At 36.1% G+C, this 21,657-nt stretch overlaps 1 protein-coding gene across 1 annotated transcript; it reads right to left on the bottom strand.

Moving 5' to 3' along the window:
- Positions 1–4,437: 4,437 nt before the first annotated feature.
- Positions 4,438–6,723, bottom strand: LOC149811900 (Pentatricopeptide repeat (PPR) superfamily protein). Its single transcript, XM_089992945.1, has one exon. It carries the CDS (start codon positions 6,721–6,723, stop codon positions 4,828–4,830), a length of 1,896 nt encoding a protein of 631 aa, XP_089849071.1. The 3' UTR covers positions 4,438–4,827.
- Positions 6,724–21,657: the final 14,934 nt, after the last annotated feature.

Here is a 21,657-nt window from a genome sequence, read left to right as displayed (position 1 = left end):
GGAAAAAGGCATTCTCGAACTTCTCTAAAAGATGTTTTTGAAATGACCTAACATTTCATATTTCAAAAAGTTACAATTCCAAAATGTAACGACTACTTTTTATAAGCTATATAAACACACACACATAAACTATTCAAACAAGAGAAATGGAATAGACGTGCGAGCTTACAAAGAGAAAAATTTTCTATTCGTGATTTGAAAAGAGAGCCTTGAAAAAGAAAGAGAAAAAGAAAAAGAAAAAGAAAGAAAAAAAAAAAAGTCAAGTCCAGCTCTTTGACAAAGAGTATCCTTTGAGTGACAAACAGAACATTCTTAGAATCCTTCATTCGTGCATTCATATCATTCTGAAGGTTCTATAGGAAGTATTGTAACTCTGTTTATTCACTGTATTCCTTCTTTGTTTAAAGAAGTAGACCTCTGTGAAAGAGGGTGTTGCCCTTCTCTGTTGAGAGAAGAAGATCTCTTGGGAAGAGGGTGTGCCCCTTCTCTGTTGAGAGAAGAAGACCTCTTGGGAAGAGGGTGTTGTACTATTTATCCGGTGACTCAGATGTTATAGTGGAAATCTCAAGTGGTTTGCTTGGGGACTGGATGTAGGTCTGGATATTGACCGAACCAGTATAACTTCTGTGTTTTATGTGTTGTGCCTTATTGCTTAGTTATTTTATTTTATCGATCATAATCATATTTCACTATTCACCCCCCCTCTAGTGGAATTTCAATTTTAATTGCTTATTAATGATATTCTTGTAATAAAATGTGATGATATGCATAATTGAATAAATAATTGTTTGGATCATTGCATAAATTTATGAAAATATGATCATGTACATTGCTTTTGATTTACCTGAGATAAATGTTTACCTGTTTGAATGCATGATAGTATGTCTCATGTATATTGATTTTGATAAACCTATATTCGTAATTTCTACTAGACTTTCATGTGTCTGACCTGTTTTATGGGTTTTAAGTGAAGTATGATAATGCAACTGCAGAGCGGATGAAGAATGCTTGGACGATGTCGAGAGCTGGTCTTTTCCTTTCTTGGGGATAGTTTTGAAAAAAATAATTTTGTTATTTTGTGATTAAAAGGACTGAAGTAAATTTTAAATTATTAAAATTGAATTAAATTTTATGAGTAAATGTTATTCACATTTGAATTCAATTATGATGATTAATTGTACTGTAACTCGCCCAGGATGTATAACCCAAAGAAAAGTTCACTTCTTTATGAAAGTGCTTCCTTCTTCCTGGTTTCATTTCTTGACAAACTTTTGGTGATTACACTGTAACTTTGAGGGAGAGTATTAAAGTGTATATATAGCTATATATATATAAATATTTTTGTAATTATAATAGGTAATACCCATTAGGGGTACTTTTATCATTTTATTTTATGTAATAGGTTGTGCCCATTAGGGCACTTTAAATATTTTTCTATTTTCATTTTTTTGTCTATTTACTTTTAGCTAAGGGCATTATGGTCTTTATAATGCCTTAGCTCAAAAGAGTCGTTGGGAGCTCCCCAACAACTATATTTATAGCCGTTGGATGTGCTCCCAATGGCTATTTGTGCTCTTCTTTGCCTATATAAAGAGGTTAATCCCCTTCTTGCATTAATATTTTTTTAAGCATTTTTCTCTCTATAAAATACAGATTTTTTACTTATGTTCTAGCCCGTAAGTAGCTTTTGTGCATGTGTTCTTGTATTGACCCATAAGTGGTCTTTTGTTTGTGTATGTTTTTATGCTTTTGTAAGTCTATAAGAGGCACCCACTTGTATTCTCTTCTCTTTCGTTGCATCCTCACCATTTATTCACACAACAATCATTGTGTGACCAAAATTATGAAGGCCCCTACGAAGAACATTAGAATATGATTTGGTTTAGAATTAGAAAAAATTATCAGCATTAATGATGAAACTGGAATGAAATAAGAACAAAACAAAAAGTACATTGTTTGCAAGCACAAATATAAACTCACTAAAAATAATACAAAGGCACTAAGACACTACATAAGTACAAAGTGCATACAATGGATACAAAGAGCCTAAATGTGCATAAGCATCGATCCTCAAAGAGACAGCACACAATTCAATCAATGGCAAATTCATAAAATTACAAGAGACATTAATGAACACATACAAAAGAACACAACAACATAAAATAATTATATTTTATTGATGTAGAAGGCTTAAGAAAAGCATTAGCAACAAATGAGGGTGAGATCCCCTTTTTATACACATCAAAAGGCTCAAAGAGCCATTGGAGAGCTTCCAACGGCTCTTAGGGCCTTTGACCAAAGTTCCCTTATCGTATTACAAAAATGCAAAAAACAATAAAATAAAATAAAAGAATAGAAAGACTGATGTTTTCCTAATGGGCACAACCTATTACAAAAGGCGAAAATACCTCTAGAGGGTATTAATTATTACAACATTATAAATCTGAGCATACTACATTGCTCGAGATGCATAAGATTACCACTGAGTCATAACTATACTGTCACAATGCACAAGATAGCATTAATATGTTGTTGGTAACATGTTTCTCAAGCAGCTAAAAGTAGTGGACAACAAACAATGTTGCATATAAATGTGCAACATTGTTCTGCCCTACAATAGCCCACCAAAAACACCAATAGAACTTATTTGGCAGCATTGAGAAACAATTAAAATTTAGCCAATTATAACAGCATGACAAAATTATTTTAAACACGATGCTATATAAATAAAAAGTCACGATATGGCAGTATCAAACCAGAGTTACCAAAAATGCCTAACCAAGTGGGGAAGCGTGCTTTCCCGAAGCACATTTCGGAAGTGCGAAACGTCGCACTTCATAAACGCTCTGGAAAGTGCCAAAAAATGTGCTTCCCACAAGTAAAAAGCTCCCCCCCCCTTTTATTTATTTTTGTTTTTTAATTTTTTTTATATTTTTTTCACTTTTCCCTCGCTTTCGATTAACTTCCTAGGTCACTTTCAATTCGCTTTCGAGACGATTCTTGATTTGCTTCTAAGTCGTCTCACGCTTCCCGCTTCCTAAAATTTTGAAAGTGCTTCGCTTCCCGTATCACTTCCCACTCCCGCTTTCTTGACCGGCAACCATGTATCAAACAACCTAATCACAACCACCTTAAATTTTCTTTTTCAGTCTACATGTCTTTGCAAAATATAATTTTTCACTACGCATATCCATATTCTAAGACATATATTTCATATATCAAACAAAATGATTTTTACATATTTCAAAAAACCATTTACTTTTAACATAACCATTTTAAAAATACTTACCATACATATAAAAATATAAAAGTCAAAGATACGTACCAGAATGCAAAATTCTTAAGTCCATACTATTCATTAATACAAATATTTTTCAAGATCCTGATGCCTTACTCTCATGCCATGTCACGAAATGGTACGGATTCCAAGAATAAAAAAACTATACATTTGGACACAAACTTAAGAACTAAAAGGATACACATAAAAATGTGAATGAATAACTTTAATAATAATGAATATTAAAAATACAAAAAAAAAATTACATTCAAATCTCATTACAATCCACTCAAAACACACACAAGATGACTCTCTTACCTTACAAAGTACATACCCACACCCTTTTATAGAGAAGAAGAAGATGGAGAAGTAGTAGATGATAGGAAAAAAATCCTCTCAAGAACCAAAGGGAGGGACACCTCCCAATGGCTAGAATTCTAGCCGTTGGGAGTTTAGTCAAACAAGTTTGACTAGGTCCTAAGAGCTAGAATTTTAGTTGTTGGGACTAGGTCAACATGTTTGACTTAGTCTTTATATATATATATATATATATATATATATATATATATATATATATATATATATATATATATATATATATATATATATATATATATATATATATATACAAAAGGATCCACAAAAGGCTCTTTGGTTCTTTAGAGTCAAAATGGAATGTCCATGTGACATAGGAACTCACAAGTGTTGCCAAGTGCAGCTTGTCTTGAAGAAATGTAAATGTCAGTCCCAGACATGTCAATGGTGAAACCACCATCAGATGAAGTTCATGAAGTTCATCAACTTTACTCCTTATATTCTGTTTGTGTGTATTAATATTACCAGTAGTCATTACAAGAGCAGAAGCCTTCCCTGAAGTGGTGGAATCGAGTGCGGGCTCTAACAGTTATCTCTCTGTTATAGACCCTGGATAAGACCTTTGCAAAAGAGTGGCAATCAACACACACCCGAAGGTTCTTGATGATTCTTATTGTAGAACCAGGATGGGTCCTGATAAGTGCAAAAGCAATTGCCAACTTCTCACTGTGGAATGAGAGAACATTCTCCTTTATTTCCATATCTAAATCATGCAATTCAGCTGCCATATTTGCTACATAACCTGCTTTTTTCAATCACCTTTTTATCTCATCTAACATTGCATAGATCTCCTTATATTCTGTTTGTGTGTATTAATATTACCAGTAGTCATTACAAGAACATAAGCCTTCCCTGAAGTGGTGGAAACGAGTGCGGTCTCTAACAATTATCTCTCTGTTATAGACCCTGGATAAGACCTTTGCAAAAGAGTGGCAATCAACACACACCCGAAGGTTCTTGATGATTCTTATTGTAGAACCAGGATGGGTCCTGATAAGTGCAAAAGCAATTGCCAATTTCTCACTGTGGAATGAGAGAACATTCTCCTTTGTTTCCATATCTAAATCATGCAATTCAGCTGCCATATTTGCTACATAACCTGCATTTTTCAATCGCCTTTTTATCTCATCTAACATTGCATAGATCTCCTTATATTCTGTTTGTGTGTATTAATATTACCAGTAGTCATTACAAGAACATAAGCCTTCCCTGAAGTGGTGGAAACGAGTGCGGTCTCTAACAATTATCTCTCTGTTATAGACCCTGGATAAGACCTTTGCAAAAGAGTGGCAATCAACACACACCCGAAGGTTCTTGATGATTCTTATTGTAGAACCAGGATGGGTCCTGATAAGTGCAAAAGCAATTGCCAATTTCTCACTGTGGAATGAGAGAACATTCTCCTTTGTTTCCATATCTAAATCATGCAATTCAGCTGCCATATTTGCTACATAACCTGCATTTTTCAATCGCCTTTTTATCTCATCTAACATTGCATAGATCTCCTTCGCCCGAGGATGTGAGTCATCATCAACAACAAACTCATGAATTTCTCCATCCAACTCAATCATGCTGCACCCTGGTGCTGTAATGATCGCTTCATCCTTCATAATCCTCCTCAACTGGGCCATACCATCCCAATTACCAACTGCAGCATATATATTTGATAACAGGACATAGTCCCCTGCTTGTTGGGCCTTCATATCAACCAACTGGGCGATAACTCGCTCACCAAGAGGAGCATTTCCATGGATCCTGCAAGCACCTAGTAAGGTTCGCCAAATGGTTGGATCAGGTTCAGCACCCATTGATATAATTATGTCATAGGCATGGTCCAACCAACCTGCTCTACCAAGAAGATCAACCATACACCCATAATGATGAATATTTGGCTTAATTCCAAAATCCCTCACCATCATATCAAAATACTTGCGACCTTCATGCACCAAACCAGCATGACTACAGGCAGATAAAACACCAGTGAACGTCTGATCGTCCGGCCAAATCCCTGCTTTCCCCATTGCATGAAATGCATCCAGAGCAACCTTCCCCTGTCCATGCATTGCAAAAGATGAAATCATAGCCGTCCAAGTGACAACATTTCTCTCAGGCATTTCATCAAATACTTCAAAAGCCTTGTCCAAACACCCACATTTCGCATACATGCATATCAAAGAATTCCTGATGTTCAACGCGTAACCAAACCCGCATCCCTCGGCGTACCTCCGCACGCTCTCACCAATATCCAACGCTCCCAAATTAGCGCAAGCAGATAGAATGAGCAAGCACGTAACATCATCCGGTTGCTGTGATGCATCCAAACTCTTCATCCTATGAAAAAGACCCAATGCATCGCGTGTGCGCTTGTTCTGCATGAAGAAAGAGATCAAGACATTCCAAGAGACAACATCTCTGATGGGCATTTCGTCAAACACTTGATGCGCATCATCTCCAAGCCGGCACTTCCCATACAAATCCATCAATGTGGTCATCAAGAGGCCATCCGGTTCATACCCATCCTTCACAATGTCAGCATGGATCTGCTTTCCTTCAAACAACGCGGAAATTCGGCAGCATGACTTGAGAACGAAGGAAGACGTGAAGGCGTCGGGACAGACGCCATCTCTTCTCATTTGCCTATAGAAGAAGACGGCCTTTTCAGGAATGCTGCTGTTAGCATACCCTATGATAATCGAATTATACATGAAATTGGTAGGTTTTGCGATCTGGGCGAACACCAACCTCGAGTAGTTCATGTTGGTATCCTTCATTTTGGTGGTAGAGACAGATAGCAGGCGGCTTTGGATGGTAGGTAACTGGAAAAGGCCAGTGCGGAGGGAGTGGGCGTGGATTTGGAGGAGTTGGGAGAGTGTGGAGCACTTTTTCAGGATGGCGAGGCAGTTCTCCTCGAGACTAACACGTCCACATCGTTTGTTGTGGGATTGCTGTATCTGTTGGCGTGCTTGGGAAGTGACGGTGGATAGAAGCTTGGAGTGGTGGTGCTGCTGCTGCCGCTGTTTCAGACGTCTGAGAGAATAAGTTGGATGGTGGAGAGGCGTTAAACGGGCCATCAAGTTTACTTTTCTTCTTTCATTCTTTCGTATATAAAGTACATAGATCACATCTGTACGGTTAGAATTTAAAAAATAAAACTAAAAACCCAAAAAAACAGCACCGACTCCTTTTATAAATATATATAAATTCCTACCCAATGAAAACCCTCTTTAATTTTTTGGTATTTTTTTTCAAACTTTTGACCGTACATGTGTTCAGTTGGATAGAAAAAATGGTATCTGAAGACTCAAAAGTTATGAAAATTGTACATCTTAAGCTGTTAATTTTGAAACCCACTAAAATATGACAACTTTGTGTGAATCACAATTTTCATGAATTTTTTATTCTTTAAACTTAATCTAACGGAATAAGAAAAACCCCATGAATCATCTGATTTTGATGCATAAATGAGTTTTTTAAGGCTTTAAAATCTAGCTCATATTCTTCATAAATATTCAAGCATTAAACAATTATATTTTTCATCCAAAATACCCAATCCAATGGTTCATTCCTACCAAAATCATCATGCCAAACACATCCACATGGTTGGATTTGCAAAAAAGCGTTGAAAATGCTCATATTTTCAGTTCTCATATTCTATTGATTATATATATATATATATATATATATATGAGTAATGTGTTCCTTAAGCCCCCTTTTTCGTTAGGCCCCTTCAAAAATCATAATTTTAAGTATTTATTTCTCAAGGTTTTGTTTAGTGAGAACCAACTTTTGGATTGTTGAAATTTGGCCTTTATTTAGGTTTTTTCGGTGATTCAAAATCAATAGCTATGAAGGTACCAATTTTCACCGACTTATAAAATCACATTTTTTTGTTGAAAAGACATGATCTAAGAGTCGATTCTCACTAAATTAATCATGCTAAACAAGAAGCCTAACGAGACCTAACAAAAAAAGGGGCTTAAGGAACATGAAAGACATATATATATATATAGTCTTTTGCGTTCTTTAAGCCCCTTTTTTTGTTAGGTCTCGTTAGGCCCCTTTAAAAATCATAGTTTTAAGTATTTTTGCTCACATCTAACATCATAGATGTGATCTATATTTTTTATTTAGTGAGAATAGACTTTTGGATCATCAAAATCTGACATGTATACATGCTTTTCTGGTGATCTAAAAATCAATGGCTATGAAGGTATCAATTTTTTCCGGCTCAGATTGACTGAAAATACACATTTTTCTGAGCTGGAAACAACTTATACCTTCATAGCCATTGATTTTGGATCACCAGAAAAAACTATGTACAAGTCAAATTATGACAATCCAAAGGTTGGTTCCTACTGAACAAAACCTATAGATCACATCTACGATGTTATATATGAGAAAATTACTTAAAACTATGATTTTTAAAGGGGGCTAACGAGACCTAATGAAAAAGGAGGCCTAAGGAACACATTACTCTCTCTGAATATATAGAGAATTAAACATATTAGGCCCTATTTCTCATTCTACCCTATAGGTTTTAAGTGTTTTATGATATATCTAAATCGTTAGATGTGATTTTTGATGCATTGAAAATCTAATATCCTAAAATTTAATTAACCTTTTAAGTAAAAAACCAAATTCTGTAAAGTCCACAAATTTTAGGAATTTTTGCAAAAATATTAAGGGGTTATCCCGGTATTTTTTGAATAATTGATTAATAGTTAATAATTGATGAGATTTTTTGGATTTTATCAAGTTATTTAATATTTATGAGTTTTTTAAATATCTTTGGATTTGGATCGATCCATGAGGATCGACCCCCATAAAACCCAATTCAAACATTTTGAACACTTAGGATCCACAGGATCACTAAGTTTAAACGAGTTTGGATCCAAAGAGAGATCCGAATTTGTAAACCAATATAATAAGGACTCAGATCCATTTGATGGACCCGATCCAAGTTAAGAATAGATTCAAGTTGTATCTCAAAAGAGATTTGGATTACTCATTCCTTAAGATTGATATTTAAATCCATTAGGTGAATCCAATCCCAAAACAAGTTGGATCTAGATCCAACCTGTTAAATGTATCAGGTCTAGAATTGACGCTACATAGATGGACCAATTCTAAACATACTAAAAATACAATATATATATATATATATATATATATATATATATATATATATATATATATATATATATATATATATATAGAGAGAGAGAGAGAGAGAGAGAGAGATATTCATATGTATTTATTTAGATCAAAGATCCAAATAAGACCCAAGGTGGACCTCATTTAAAATAACATAGGAGTTGGGTCCATTTGGTCCCAACCCAACTAATAAGACCCATCACTAACCAAATAGGTTGGATCCAACCTATATTCACTCTAACATACATAAAGTTGGATCCCCATTCAACACCAAACCATCCTCTCACCTACCTGGTTTGAGTTGGACCCGTAAGGATTCAACCCCAAACCACTCTAACCCCCTTGTTAGGATCCACCCAAATCCAAAAGGTGCCACTGGCATCCTTGATGGAGGGTGTTGAGTGTTCTCCTCCGAAGATGCATTGTTTGCTATAGTGTGTGTTCGGGGGTCCGAATGAGCGCCACGTATATAAGCATGTGGGGCTCGTATTCCCATGTGTGTCGGCATCACTTAGCATCGGAGTCCAGTGCAGTTGCAAAGACTTAAGTACCCTTTTCTGCTATTCTCGCCATGAAACGACGGTTCGAGAAAAGGACAAAAATATCCTCCATTCAAAAAAAGGGAAACGGCGGTTTGAGAAAAGGACAAAAAATGTCAAAACCCTAAACCCCTAAAACCTAAACCCTAAAACGCTAAACCTAAACCCTAAACCCTAAAACCTAAACCCTATAACCTAAACCGTAAACCCTAAACCCTAAACCCTAAACCCCTAAACCCCTAACCCTAAACCTAAACCCTAAACCCTAAACCCTAAACCCTAAACCCCTAAACCCCTAACCCTAAACCTAAACCCTAAACCCTAAACCCTAAACCCTAAACCCTAAACCCCTAAAACCCTAAAACCCTAAACCCTAAACCCTAAACCCTAAACCCTAAACCCTAAACCCTAAACCCTAAACCCTAAACCCTAAACCCCTAAACCCTAAACCCTAAACCGTAAACCCTAAACCTAAACCTAAAACCTAAATCACGTCGATTTGTAGTTATGAAGTTACCACGACAACGATATATCTTTGTTTGTCTTTGTGAACAATGTCGATTTGTATTTATGAAGTTACCTTGATTTATAGTTTACTAAGTCTAAACATCGTGTCGATTTGTTTATGAATTAGTCATTATGTAAATCGTGATACGACATATCATTCACGTAGAAAATGCTCGTAAAAGAAAATCACGATAGGACAACAAACCCTAATCCTAATTCTTACTAATATAGCATTATTGTGTAAATCGCGATTTTTATTTATGAGTGCTAAACGTGAGATGACAATTTATAATGAGTTTCTACTAATATAGCATTGTGTAAATCGTGATAAGACATCGTTCACATAGACAAAGCTCATAAACGCAAATTGCGATAGGACAAATCATTTCTACTTTATGTCTGTTGTTGTACAGATCGTGATAAAACATTGATAGCGATTTGCAACTTTTACTAAAATATTTATATCAAGTTGTAAATCGATTTGTACTTTACTAAGTTTAAACATCGTGTCAATTTTTGTACACGTGGGTAAAACCCTATTCTATGTAAAATCCTAATATAGATCTGTGTAAAACCCTACCCTACCCGACCCGACCCATTATCCAGGTCTAAAACTCTAATCTATTTAACCTCTCTTCCTCTTTTTTGCGGCAATGCAACTTCTTCTTCTTTTTTTTCCTCCGCCTTCGTCTTCTTCTTCTTTCTTGTATTTTTCTTTCTTTTTTGTTCTTCTGTGTTCCTTCTACCTGTGCTTGATAGATGGGGTTTGATGCTGATGATGCAATTGTTTCATGCCGTGAGAAAAGATCTGTATAATCTTCATGACAGATACGACTGTGACGTATTTATCATGAAGTATATTGAAGCTTACGCAAAATATAACGACCATAATTATCTTCAATCATTGTCGTCATACCGAAGCAAGCACATATATTCTGCATGATAGACAGTGGGTGATGCTGATGTCCATCTATTCCTACTACAAGTCCCTCCATAGTTCGCAAACCATACTTCGCAGTTGGAAAAATATCCGCCTAATCTTCGATATACTTCATGACAAAATGGTGCAGTGCAGTGGGAGTATCCTCAACTGCACATAGAATCATTTTAAGCTCATTTTCTTGGAGAGGATGTATCCTCAGTTGCACATAAAATCATTTTGCAACAGGAAATGAACTTAATGATGAACGATATGGTTGTTTTTATGATCTCTTCTGTAAAAATAGGAGTCTCTAAAAGATAGATATGCGTTTGACGAAAATGTCCTCCCATAAATAGCTTTCCATGATGTATTGTAAGTAGCGAAGGTCACTCAGTAAACTAAAGGTGCTAGTCGTGCGGGCTGCATCTTCTCTGCTTGTTGCAATCCATACCTTCGATATGCTTCAGTTCTGCCTGAAAGCAAGCTTGATTTTATGCGCACCTGGATTGCACTCGAAGCACATAACTATTTGGACGTAGGGATGATGTTGATGATGATATTTATTTTCTTTGATGATGATGGTCATGTATTGTAACTAAATACTCATATATTTTATAAATGAATGTGGTTGTAATGTATCATTGAAGTTAACTTGATTTATAGTTTACTAAGTCTAAACATTGTGTTGATTTGTTTATTGTTTTTCCTTTCTGCCTTTTATGAATCAGTCATTGTGTAAATCATGGTAGGTCATGTTCACATATACAAAGCTCGTAAAATTAATTCACGAGAGGACAATCGATATCAAGTGAATCGCTATAACAAATATCGTTACAGTGAAATCAATTTGCTACTATTTCAGGATTTGTATTTTACTAAGTCTAAACATTGTGTCATTATGTAAATCGTGATGGACATATCGTTCACATAGACATAGCTCATAAAAGCAAATCGCTAGAGGAAAAATATTATTATATTATGATACTTAAAGAATTGTGGTTCTAAGCAGATTTATATTTATTCACCTTTTATCAGTCAGAGTAAATCATGATAAGACAAAACATTGTACATATAATGTATCTAAATCTTTATACGTACAAATCGTTTCATCCTTTTATCAATGTTTGTATAAATCACGATATGAAGATAGCACGTAAAAGTAATTCATTTTGTACTGCAACTGAAAGAATCGCTGTTGTAGCCGGAGGGACACAATGGACGTGTTTTCTATGCTGAGAGACGACATGATGGGGGATAGGAGGGACACATGGGTTCCCAATATTTTCATATTCCTTATTCTCAATCTCCAGATTTTGACGCATGGGTTCCCAATATTTTTTGAAATAGTTGGGGTCATGTTGTCATTTTTTATAATCATATGCTATGACACGAACACCTCCTTTGTTTCAACTATCCAATTGTTCCCTAAAGCGATCGTGCAAATTCATATTTCTGGTCCCACCACTTTTCATCTTTCTTCTCACTTCCACAGGCTGCTTTGGGGTAGACTGTCCCAAGTCAGCTTGTAGGAGAACTTGGCTACCATGCTGTAACTCGACTTCATAATTGTTAAACAGTCAAATATCACAGTCAGACAGTCTTGCAGCCTCAGCAACAATCTCTTGGTTCTTGTCCTCCCCATCTACATACGGTCTCCACACAACCTGTATATTAGAGATTATGGTTTAGGTATAAACATAATTATTCATGCTAATGAATGCTAAATATTAAAATGATTTATAATAACGAGTGCTAAATATATTACAATGATTGTTACTAATAAGAGCTTTGTATTAAAATGATTTGCACTAATGAATACTACATATTACAATGATTTACAATAACGAATGCTAAATGCTAAAACGATAACGCTTTGTACTAACAAAGAAATAATCTTGCAATGATCATTACTTAAAAAAGCTAATGCTTACAACGATTTACACGCGATAACGATTTGTACTAAGGAATACAAAATCATGCAACAATCATTAGTTAAGAATGCTAACGATTACAATGATTTACACTAATGAAAGTTAAATGCTAAAGCCATAACTATTTGTACTAAGGAATACAAAATCATGTAATGATCATTACTTAAGAATATTAAACATTAGAATGATTTGTACTAATGAAGTGAAAATCTTGCAGCGATGATTACTTAAGAATGCTAAACATTTCAACGATTTATACTAATGAATGATAAATGTTGAAACGATTGTAAACGATTTTAAACCATTTACCTCATTTAATTGCAGATCATTTAAAATAAACTTAGTATTATCTTGCTTTACATTTATTCTAGCCCACCAGCTAATCTTTGAAAAACCACAAATGGTAGGGCCACACTAAGGATGCAAGGGGACAATATGCTTCCACAACCATGCCTACAAAATCATATATATTAGTAAGACTATAACCTTCAATTATCTTAGTCTACAACTACAAAATATGTAATAAACAATTACCTGAACAAATGGCCAAAACCCTGCGATGATTTTTATACCATTACTCGAATGGTAAAGTTGACTTTACAAGTGTGCGAGCATAGTAGCACCCCATGCATAGTTGTCGACTATATCTAAGTCTTCCAAGAATTGCAGCCACATGTAACTTACCCTCGAATCAGACAAATTCAAAAATAAAGTAAGACCAAAAAAATAAAGAAGAAAGCCACACAACTCTTGGTCATCTCTTTCAGATGCACATGTAACGGACCAGCCATCCCATTTATTACAGAAAGAATAAACTTTCATTGATATGAAATTGCTTCCACCAAAAATACATTGCCTTCATTCCTCAATCGATATTCCTAGAAGGGCCATACACTTGTCACTTGCGGTATAGTTTGAATTTCGTAATAGGATAGCACTTCCATGGCACTTAAGGCTCGTAATCTGCACCACATCTTCTAGGGTCATGGTGATCTCAAAAGAATCAAACTGGAATGTGTTCGTCTTATTATTCCACTTATTCATTAGGTGGGTCATGGTGTTCCAGTAGGTTTCAAAAGAATGTTGGTCCAGAAGGCTGTCGAAGTGCATATTTTGCAATCGATCATTCTGATATTCGCTCAGTTATCCATACCATGATAGAACTACAGGCCACTAACAATGCCCTCTGAGCTTTTTACCTGGTTCTCTACTTCTCTTGTGGCCTCCCTGTAACATAAAATAGCATATTATTCGTATCAAATCAAAATTAGTCCCATTTATACTTCTACACGTCATTGTACAAAGTAATCGCTATAAATAATAATCGTTGCACATTCGCTATACATAGTAATCACTATCACAATAATTGCTATATATAATCATACCTATAATAGTAAATCGTTCACAGTAATCACTATCACAGTAAATCGTTCACAGTAATCGTTATACATAATCATACCTATCACAATAAATCGTTCACAGTAATTTCTATACATAATCATACCTATAACAGTAAATCATTCATAGTAATCGCTATCACATTAATCGTTATACATAGTAATAACTATCACAGTAAATTGTGACAGACATGATCAATTTATGTACCTTTGTCACACTTTTCTCCTCTTCATCCCCTCCCTCCATCGTCTGCCTTTCTTCTTCCTTCCTTCGCTCCTTCGGCTCCCTACTCTGCTTTTCAATTTCTTTCTTCCTTTCCATTTTTTTTTCCTCCTCCTGCTTTTTCCTTTTCCTTTCCTTCTCTTCCTCCTCCTGTTTTTTCCTTTCCCTTTCCTTCTCTTCCTCCTCCTTCTTCATTTCTCTTTCCTTATCTTCCTTGTCCTCCTTCTCCTTCCTTTGTCTTTCCTTCTCTTCCTCGTCCTCCTTCTTCTTCCTTCGCCTTTCATTCTCTTTCTCATCCTGATGCTTCTTCCTTTGTTTTTCCTCTTCCATCTTCATTATTTGTCTTTTCTTCTCTTCCTCCTCCTTCTTCTTCAATTGCCTTTCTTTCTCTTCCTCCTCCTCCTCCTTATTCTTTCTTTGCCTTTTCCTCTCCTGCTCCTCCTTCTTCTTTTGCCTTTCCTCCTCCTCCTTTTTCCTTTGTCTTTCCCTCTTCCTCTCCTCCTCCTTCATTTGCCTTTGCTTTTCATTCTCCTTCTTCCTTTGCTTTTCCTTCTCTTCGTCATCCTTCTTCTTCTTCAACTTTAGTTCTTCCTCATGCTTCCGTTGATCTTCAACCATAATATCTGATGGATATTGCTTTGTATAATACAATTTTAATGCTTTGTCCATTTCTTTATCATTCTCAATCTTCATTATATTTTGGTACCTTTCATAATGCGGATATAGATGGGACTGGCAGATCATTTCAGTAACTCTCATAAAATCGAACGACACGAGATTTCTTGTTTGACGAGCTTTAGACATTGCTAACATGTACAACACATAAATTTAACTACATCATTATATGTTACAACCACCTCCCCAAGTATATAATATTACAAATTATCTCATTTGTTAAACAATCACCAACATTACAAATCGTCGCAATATTTGGCTTTATAAGTAAACATCGTTGTAAGATTTAGCAAACTTAAGTCTAAATCGAGGTAACTTCATAAATACACATCGCTATTGCTTTAAATGTCTAAATTGTTGCTGCTTCAAACTTACAAATCGTTGTAGAAATCACAACCTTCATAAGTACATATCGTTGTAACGTTTGGGCTTTATACGTAAACATTGTTGTATGATTTATCAAACTTAAGTACAAATCATGGTAATTTCATTAAATCGTTACTGCTTCAAACGTATAAATCGTTGTTGCTTCATAAGAACAAATCGTGCTAACTGGTTTTTGACACCCATAAGGAAGATAGGTATAAATTGATTTGTTTCAGTATGAAAATAGGTGTTATTTAGCATGAATAGTAAAACCAGTTGTAAGATTTAGCATTCAGATTTACAAATTGATTTGTTTGCATAACGAAACCTTACACGAAACTCACCGAAATAATACGAGTTTTGGTAATCCGACAGTGGAGGAAAAACACCCAGAAGGTAGATACAGCCGATGGTGGCAACAATGCTGCCATTGTGCAGACGACGACAAAGGATGCTCTAACGGTAGCAGACGAAGGCAAATATTGCTCTAGCAATAGCAGATGACGACAACAGACAACGGCAAAGGGTGCTCTGGTGGAAGCAGACGACAGCAAAAGAGGGTCCGGTGGGAGCAAACGATGGCAAAGGGAGCTCTTGTTACAGTAGATGGTGCAAAAGTTTGCTGCTTAGAGCAAAAACGAAACGTTTGGACTTTAAAGAGTTAACATCATTCTCGAACGAGCGTTTCACTTTTCTAGATGGAGGTTCTTGAACCTTTGTTTCACTTTTCTAGATGGGGGACATTTTTGTCCTTTTCTCGAACCATCATTTCTTGGTGGGAATGGCAGAAAAGGGTACTTAAGTCTTTGCAACCGCACCGGACTCCGATGCTAAGTGATGCCGACACACACGGGGATACGAGCCCCACGAGCTTATATACGTGGTGCTCATTCGAATCCCCAAACATGCACTGTAGCAAACAGTGCATCTTTGGGGGGGGCATATAACCTGCTTTGCTATAAACCCCCCACCTCTCTATGTTTGGTTTTAAAATCTGACACCCCCTCTCTGCTTTCTTCTTCTTCCTCTCTTCTCACTCTCTCACCCACTCGATCCCCCTCAGTGTGTGTGACATTGTCTCCCCTCCTCATTTTTCTGGCAAGCCACCACTGACCGTGGTGCTTCCTGCCAGAGGCCATCACTCCCCGATCTCCCAGCACTTTGGTGTCACCAAACTCAGCCACAGGAGTGGCTCGCCTCCCCTTCTCCTTCCTTCCTATTTTTTGGTGCCTTATGTGCAATCGTTGAAGCTCCCCGCCTCCTCCTCTTTGGCTAACGGTGGTGCAGCTAATGCCACCGCCTTCTTCTTCCTTCCTTCTCTTCGACAAACCCCTGGCAGTAGCAGTGGCTGTAACTACTGCTCTCGATCGTGCCCACCTTACGGCTTAGGTGGCTTACTTGTGCCTCATGCATAGTGGCCAAAGGCCACCCTATGCCCAAGGTGCCCCCAGGTTTCTGCTAGGACGAGCCCTCCAGCCACTTATACCTTAGTGCCATCATAGTCACCGCCTTCACCAAATATATATATATATATATATATATATATATATATATATATATATATATATATATATATATATATATATATATAACTACCACCTCGCATATCTGCTTGAGTGCTACAAACACTCATATCTACACACAGTCTTGTACCTTTGATATAAATGCCGAGACAGGCAAGTTTTCACCTACCCTCAGATTTGCTGAAGGATTACACATTTTTTGAGGTAGGAAAAATACATGTGACGATCGTATTTGTATGGTCCTAATATATGTATTATGTATATATAAATATGTATATATACATACATATATATGATTTATTTACATATGCAGTATTGTGTACGCTTGCTTTACTTAAATTACACATGCATCTATTTACGATGTTATTTTTGGGGACACTGCTTTATTTAAATTATGTGTGCATCTATTTATATATGTAATTTTGTGTATGCCTACTTTATTTAAATTACGTGCACATTTATTTACGATAGTATTTATGTGGACACTACTTTATTTAATTATGCATGCATCTATTTATGTACGTAGTTTTGTGTTCGCCTGCTTCATTTAAACTATGCATGATTTACTTACGTACACACACTTTAATGTGTATACACGTAATTGAATTCACTTTTCAAAAGCACGTATGTGAGATTCTACGTTCACATGCATCAAACATTTTTAAATGTCAGACTTTATAAGACATTAACTTTGCGTGGTTTGAACTTTAAATGTTATTCAAAAAGAATAAGTTTGATATGTTTCGAAAATACGTAATTGAATATATTTTTGAATTGGTAAATAAGGGACTTTGATTACGTGGACTTCGATTACACGTATATCAAGTTTTTTGATATGCATCTGAGAACAACTTGGATTCATTTCTATTTGAGGTTCGAGAAATCATTTTCTATAGCAATAATTTTCTAAGAATACCTCAGTTGGATTTCAAATACAAAAGTGTGGTCTTTTTGAAAACCAGGTTGACTATTATGATTGTTGTACTATAAGACATGCCTATACACTGATGAATGCGTTAAGGTTTATAGCAAACCTCGTAGTGCAACAACACACCATATTGTGAATGAGTTGAGGCTTATGACAAACCTTGGGGTGCAATAATGCACTGTACCATAGAAAATCACATGCACGTAAAAATATAGAATTGCCTTCACAAGCAAGGTTCTCGCTCGATCTCAAAGACCTGAACATAGTGAATGTGTTACGATAATAAGAAACATGAAACCCTACACGGAATGAGTAGATGATGCTTACTCAACTGAGGCATATACAAATGTGATAAATCTCCTTAATAATAGAGAATCGAATAACCCATTCATACATAATCCTATCTGGAGAGGATAGGAAGTACAAGTTCCCATTGACATGTTAACAACTATGCTCCAAGAGTAGCAATGACTCGACATCCCTAGTTATCAGAGTTAGGGGATATGGCTACCAATTATTGTCTTAGGTGATAGATCTCATGACTTTTGCTGAAGTTAGGATGCATCCTCGTTTATCATGATCACTAGAAAATTCTTTCTTGGTAGCTATACCATCCCCCTGGAGTGGATTCAGCTAGTCATTCACGGTATCAACTTACATGAAATAATAAACCCATGAATGAGTTTCTCTCTATGACTTTGTCATGTGGGTGTTCACATGTAGGGTAATATTAAAACAAGCTATGATATTCACATTGTTAATTGGAATGAAAACAATGTCTTGCTTATAAATTGCAGACCGTTAGGTTACATGTGTTCAGTATTGATGATTGTGACTAATATATAAGGATAACTATTCATCATATGTATATTAGTTTTGTACAACTATGTGACATTGTTGTGCCTACCAGGCTTTCATGAGTCTGACCCTTTTTATGGGATCCAAGTGAGGTGAGTAGACAACTGCTACAGACGATGCTGCGATGATAGAGTGATGTCAAGTACCCACTTTCTTCGTTTGTTTGCTCTTGAGCACATTTTTGGTGTTTTGTATAAAACTATTTCAATATAAATCTTTGGTTTGAATCATAATGTGATCAAATGATCATGTGAAATTGTGGACCCAAATCCAAGACATCTAAGGACTCAATCCATTTGTTAGATATTTCGCCTGCAACCCACCCAGGATTCACTAACTTGATCTTTTCAAACAAATATTCTATTGTACTATCATTTTAACTCTAAAAAATGATTAACTACAAAAAATTTAATTGTTTCTTAAATTTTACAAGTTAGAAATTTTTGGGTGTTACTTTGGTATCAAAGCGACAATAAAATTATGCTTTTTGGTCGTCTGACATCCGCATCGCACTATAAGTATTTTTGCTTAAGTTAGTTTTTATCTATCCTTGACAAAAGAATTTCTTTTGGAATAAATGACTTACAATAAAGTGGTTGAGACAACGAATGCCTTGACTAAAGTCGTAGAATAACTACAAACGATCATTCAAAACATATATAATTAGATTTGGAGGTTGGTTCACAAAAACACCAACCCAAGGAAGGATGGGTGACATGCTAGAATGTCATAGATGCTTCAAGGTTCATACTAAAGAAATATGTCTATTGGAACTGGAAGACTACATCTTCTACAGTGAGATGGGCCATTCTATCTTTGAATTGCATCTCAAGTAAGGCTATAATAGGAGACAATTATTCGCACTAGGCCTTGCTGACGAGGCCTCATACACTAATGACCTCCCCGACATACCAGAGCCGAAAGAGATTTTCTCAGACTCATTAGGTACACAAGACAATGGATTGCTCATCCACCCATCAGATTCACCTATCTATACATTGGATTTACCCCTCTATATACCAAATTCAACTATCTATCACCAGCTTTGCCCCTCTACATGCCAGATTCACCCACTTACATTCTAGATTTACCCCCCTCCACTCTAAGCAAATTAAGGCACATGGGCGACACGAGAAACTATGTCAAACAGTTCTCAAACCGTTCTTAGGAGGAGGGTGGGATGAGAAGGAGTTCTATCTTGTTTTTTAGAGTCAATGAACTCCTAATAGACAGATTCCCTTCTGCATGGTTAACCAATAGTGCTAGGTATTTTGGTAACATATATGGATTTATAAAGTAATTCTATTTTTTCCTTATGTTCTAAATATTATATCACAACCTGATTTGGTCAATTTTTAATTACAAATTTGCTTACTCAAATCAAAGATGGCACACCAAACAAATGGTGAACCATCCAACGAGTGGGCAAATCAATGACAGTTTATGATGGAGGCCCTCAGGGCCTTAGTAGCTTGGTTGAAACTATGTGAAACCAAGTACAGAACCAGTAAGAACCTGTTGTATCTAGAGAGACAAACCATCACCAAAGTGTGATTACTTACAACAAGTTCCTAAAATTAGATCCTCTGAACTTCATGGGAAAGGTCGATCCAGAACTAGTTGAGAGTTGGATTGAGAAGACTGAATAAGCATTCCAAGTATTGTTTGTGCCAAATGAGAAAAAGATTGACTTTGACACGTATCAATTAATAGACCATGCTTAGAAATGGTGGAACAAGACTCGAGGAGTCAGTTTTCCCAAAGCGGAAGTCATTTTCTGAAAAACATTTTGGGTAGCCTTTGAAAATTATTTTTTCTACATGTTTGCGATAAGAAAAAGATAGAATTCTTGGAGTTGTGCCAAAAAAATATGAGTTTGGTGGATTACACCACCAAATTCTAGAACCTGGAGTGATATTGCTCCAATCTCTTCACTAATGATTGAGAAAGGGTGAACAAGTACTTACCAAGACTCAAAGAATGGCTCTGTTATTGGGTAATGACCAATATGTTCTCGACCTTCCCCACCGCCATTACAACAGCAACCTTGCTGAATGAAGAGTGGGAATGCTTTAAAGGAAGACACGATAAGAAACCAGTTGTGAAAGGTGGGACCAACAATTGGTCATTCTCTGGTAGCCAGGCTCAGCAACCACCATTTCAAAAGAAAATTTTCATAGGAAAGAAGCTTGTTCCTTAGGCCAAACTCTATCTGCCCTAGCTGCAACCGGTCTCACATTGGGCAACCTTGCCCCTGTGAGATGGAAGATTGCCTTTACTGCGTCAAGATGGGCCATTATGCCTGTGAGTGCCATAAGAAGGTGGATAACGAATTGAGGAGGATCACAGGAGGATCCTAGCTTGGCCGACCACCTCAGCCCCCAGCAATAGCAACCGTAGTGGTAGAATGCCCAAAAAAAGGTGGTTGGGGATGAATATGCTACCTTTGTCGAGCAACTGACAAAGGGTGACTTAGTGTAAGGTGATAATACATATATTTCAAGGTGAATTAACATTAAAATATGCATGATTTTATAAAAAAATGTTTTAAAAACCCAAATTTATGCTAGTTTTCGTTAAATGAGCTAAAATGATTTCAAAATAGAAAATGTATGAAAAATAGCTTTATTTGTATATTTTGGTACATATTTTAATGTTTGATATTAACATAGTAGTTTTAGTTTTAGTTTTCAATAAAAAAAATAATAAAATAAAAAATAATCATAAGTAGAATTAGATTAGAGTAAACTAGTTTAGTTTTGAGTCTTTTAGCAAATAAAACTTTTTGTAAGCAATTTTTAGATTTTTTGAAAAAATGCAACAAACCGAGTCAAATTGGTTTTGTTGTTTTAAAAACCGAAAAGGGGAAAAAAATGGGTGTCTCCCCATTTTCACCTGAACCTCATCTTTCCCTCTCTTCTCTCTTTCCTAATCCTTCCCCTCCACCATGTTTCTTACCTCTTTCTTCCCATTCTCCCTATC

Source organism: Nuphar pumila, chromosome 17, assembly GCF_984573655.1.
Source record: "Nuphar pumila chromosome 17, dmNupPumi1.hap1.1, whole genome shotgun sequence".
In the NCBI taxonomy this organism is placed as follows: domain Eukaryota; kingdom Viridiplantae; phylum Streptophyta; class Magnoliopsida; order Nymphaeales; family Nymphaeaceae; genus Nuphar; species Nuphar pumila.
Note: the sequence above shows the minus strand (reverse complement) of the source record. Positions and strands in the feature narration are given on the sequence as shown.